At 33.4% G+C, this 4,307-nt stretch overlaps 1 protein-coding gene across 1 annotated transcript; it reads right to left on the bottom strand.

The window, feature by feature from the left end:
- Positions 1 to 252: 252 nt before the first annotated feature.
- On the bottom strand, positions 253 to 2,343 carry LOC108910250 (E-selectin-like). Its single transcript, XM_023455542.1, has 4 exons — positions 2,198 to 2,343; positions 1,398 to 1,480; positions 1,010 to 1,118; positions 253 to 627 (listed from the first exon to the last, which is right to left on the bottom strand). Exons 1-4 carry the CDS (start codon positions 2,304 to 2,306, stop codon positions 350 to 352), a joined length of 579 nt encoding a protein of 192 aa, XP_023311310.1. The 5' UTR covers positions 2,307 to 2,343; the 3' UTR covers positions 253 to 349.
- Between the last annotated feature and the right edge of the window lie 1,964 nt (positions 2,344 to 4,307).

Here is a 4,307-nt window from a genome sequence, read left to right as displayed (position 1 = left end):
CTGACAACTCTAAAATGAGTATGTTTTCATATTGTGGACTGTTGAATTTTAATGCGAAATATATGGTCTGGGTAGAAGCCAGCTGAATTTAATCAATTTAATATCATTTCAGTAACATACAATATAGAAAAACCACCGTACTTTAAAAAAGTAATTATTTTTGGTCAAAAATAAACTCCGAAAACTATTTCGGCTAAGAAATGTTTGGAGTATCAAAGATCAAAGGTTCATAAACACAATAAAAAAGGAAAGTAGATGCAGAACAAATTTATTTGACATTTTAGTATAAACTTAAATAACGCGTAGGAAGTCATTATTTAAATCCTTCTTGGCTTTATTTTTTCGTATACTAGGAACTTTTTCCAGCTAGACAGTTAGGCTGTGACGATTCGCAAATAACATATTTCCGACCATTACAGTCATGATCATTCCACATCATATCCATATCACCTTCCGTGTCGGAATACTCGTAGATTGCTTCTAAGCATTTCTCAATGTTTTGCCAGTTGTTTGGTTCATTAGGTAACCAATTAGTGTATTCGATGAACTTTCCTGTTTCCAACCAAACCCATTGGTCGTCTGGTAGGATAGTACCCGATGTCCAAAAGTTGTATTTCTCCGCACCAACTAGAAAAATATTTTTACGAGTGTCTGTATGATGTGACTTAAGTGAGGGTGTAATTTTTGAACACGAATCAGAAATTCTTTTTTTTAAATCAAATAAAGTCGAGTTATATTTAAATTTAAGCAAAATCCGATCCTGTTCCGAATGCTCACGAAGTTGCCGCTCCGTTAAAATGCCGTACTGCCGCCTCTGAAAAGCAGCTACTGCCATGTGATTTCACACCTGGTATGATATGACGGGATGGTACAGGCATAGAACGACAAACTGATACATTTTTATAAATAATTTAGCTGACCGTCAATGTCTCTCTTTTAACTTTAAACTCAAATTATATACTTCAGAAACAGGAAGCTTCTATTTCGAATTAATAAGAAAAAGGCTTACGGAATCGTTTCAGCTGCCTGATCAGAAAGTTAGTCTCTTTCGCACTTTCGACACTCAAAATTCTCATCCCATTGTAGTGACAGTACTGCGTTGCTTGGAAATAGTTGCCCTAAAATAGAAGATAGAAAAAAATTATTTCAATGTCAAGGGCTTGCTTTTTGCCGTTTATTCCGGCACCCCATAAAATTTTTTTGCTTGTGAAAATGCTCGACTCTTGTAAAACAATTTGGTATACACTTTTCTTATAGATAATCCAGTGTTGTGCGCTATATTTTTGTATAATTCCCGATTTCTTAGTTATCACAGAAAACGGCAAAAACTGAAAATCTCTCTGATGCTAGGACCATTATACAATTTAATAAATACCTTTATTATTTATTATCCGTACCTGAAATGTAGTTCCAAGGTAGTAGTATTTTTTGCCAAATTTTTCCAAAGCTATAGTCGGCAAGGTATCTTCCAGTGACAACTCTGTGGGAAAATAAAATTATTTTACAACACAAAATGGAGGAATTTAAAAATATATCACATTCTTTCAGGTATGCCTGAAGCTGTATTTCCAGATGTAGTGACTGAAAAGCACTCCAATGAAAACCCCAGCATTTCTACACCATTGACTTAGTGAAAAATCGACCAGTTTGTGTTTCAAAGAAACGAGATATCTTTCATTTTCTTAAAAAAAAACGAGTCATTCTCTATTTACTACTTTTTAAATTTAATATTAGCTCACCACAGATAAATCGAATAAAAAAATCATTGCCGTAGAAATTTTTAATTATCTGATGAATAGCGTGGGGAACATAGCTCACAAAAAGCTTACGAAAACGATTTTATTTTTGTACTTTTGTTGGTTACGCCGTAATTAAAAAGAAATCGTGAACAAAATATTCTGTTATGCGTCTCTTTGTGAGTGGAACAGTTTTGGAGATATTTTAAATTTCGTTTAAATATGTGGCAAGCATATTTTAAATTAAATTAAAATTTAGAAGTGAACGAATCGTTTTTCAAAAATAAAATCAATAATATAATTATAAAACAATTGAAAAGAGTTACAGAAAACTAACTAATCAAGAAATTCTTCACTAAAAGGTCAATACACTACTTTGAAATTACCGTTAAAATTTACGTTTTCAGCCAAACGCGAAAAACTTAACAGTGTAGGTATTAAAAACATACGTTAAAACTTACCTTTATAATCGAGAGTCTTATTGACGGACTTGGCAGCATTACCGCTAATTAAAAAAGCGGAAACGATGTACAGCGCAATAATATGCCCAACGGTCGTGCTTGTCAACATTTTGGTGTAACACTATAGAGATACGAACGAGACGAGCTTAATTTATAATTCGTTTTGCAGGTACTTCAACCGCAAAAACAAGATAACCCGAGGAGATTTTAATCGTAAAATGTGACGTTTTTTTTCTTCAGTGAAGTGCTAGAAGTCTTCTGCAGTGCATTTTGTGTATTTTGCGACTTCAATTTAGGTCTTTTTTTTAGGTCTTCGTAACTTCTGCCAGTAGCAAGAAATCTAAGTGTAGCGGTAAGACGCCCATTCGGTGTAATACTTTGCCTCATTAAGGTGTATCTTGTTTCTGAAATAATGGTGTTACTAAAGTAAGCAGCTCTAAATAAGTTTCTTCGTCCATTCGCAAATAATTAAACCAATCTCCCGGCTCTAGTCGTAATTCATGCAAAAGATTTACGTGTGAAAATTGTTTTCTTTTAAGTAACCATTCTTTAACCCATTTTGAACATTTTTTTTTGTTTTTTAGGTTTAAATTTTATAGCAATTGCCGCCGCCGCTGCCAGTGTTGTCGTATATTCCATCACAGAACGGTTGATGTTAATGACACCAGGATTTCAAAAAAAAACTGAACAAAAAAACACGTCTAGTGTGTGGCTGTTACCGTTGTTCGTGTTTACGCGTGCAGACAAAACTGTACGGGTATAACTGCCAAAAAGAACGTGTGTCTGTGGGGGCCTTTATTATGTTTCAGTCAAATTAAAAACACAATGACGATTATTATTCAAGTTATTTACGTATTACTAGACGAATTATGGAATTGAGGACATGTGATAAATAGGAATACAGTTTTCCCTTGAAAAACGCATCCTCTACGATTTGCTTCGCGACAGTATTTTTTTAACGCTTATAAATAAAAAATACAGTTTCTATAAAAAATGCAGTTAGTGCAGCGATTTGAAGAGTCTATTGTGTCGTTTTTTTTTTTTTTTTACGTAGAACCAGGTCAGACATGGTAGGTTTTATTAAGCATGTGATTGGGCATATGAAATCGTATTTTACGACATTTTTTGTTGGTCGGGATCTTTTTAATTTCGAAAAAATAAAAAAAAATCTATTTTTATGAGAATATGTTTTTTAAGTTCTCCACCGTTATATCTCAAAAAGTAATTGTACCATCAGAGTCGTTTTTTTTTAAATTAAAGCAGACACAATAGCGCTTTTAACAGTACTAATGGATTTTATAAAACTCGCTTTTTCATTTCGCCTTTTTTATTTATGATTTTTTTTATATACGAGTACATGCGGCGAAGAAAATGAAGCCCAAACATTACATAAATTTTTGAAATAATAATTGTTTTCCTAAAACCTATAGTCTGGCAACAAGCGATTATTTCATAGCGCGCTAAACTGATGCATGGGGCGTCCAACGTAGTGTGTAATCTACATAGTGTATGGCTTGCGGGATTTGGAGTAGGTAGGTATGTACACTGATGGGCATCTTAAAGTCACCACTAGTTGGGTCGCTCTCATTCTATCGCGCCCCACCACAAATAATTACGGAATGTTTCGGACTGGGAGTGGGGTGTGGAGATATACTACACCGTGGCACCAAAAACTCTGATATATATCTGATATTATTACTTAGGAAGATATATTACTTCCCAAAGAAATGTCTTGTCTTTTGGCACTTCGTTGTCTTACCGGTTGTGACACTACTAGTGATTTTTTTAAAATAGGAAAAAAATCTACATTTGACGTTCTGAAAAAAATATTGTCGTCCTTCAAAACTTATTAGAATTGCCAATGCTGTCTAATGACGAAGCTTTAGAAATCGTTACAAAACTTTTTCTTTTACTGTATAAAACCAAATATAAGTAAATTCAGAAATTAAATGATCTAAGAATCAAATTAGCAACAACAACAACAAAAAACCATCATGGGAGCTTCCTCCAATTGACGGTGCTTTTTACCAACACTTTTTAAGGTAAACTATATACATATTTAAATAATAAATTTATTAGCTAATATATTATAATTAACTATTTCGGGTAT

The sequence above is a fragment of the Anoplophora glabripennis genome, unplaced genomic scaffold (assembly GCF_000390285.2).
Source record: "Anoplophora glabripennis isolate ALB-LARVAE unplaced genomic scaffold, Agla_2.0 scaffold692, whole genome shotgun sequence".
NCBI lineage: Eukaryota > Metazoa > Arthropoda > Insecta > Coleoptera > Cerambycidae > Anoplophora > Anoplophora glabripennis.
Note: the sequence above shows the minus strand (reverse complement) of the source record. Positions and strands in the feature narration are given on the sequence as shown.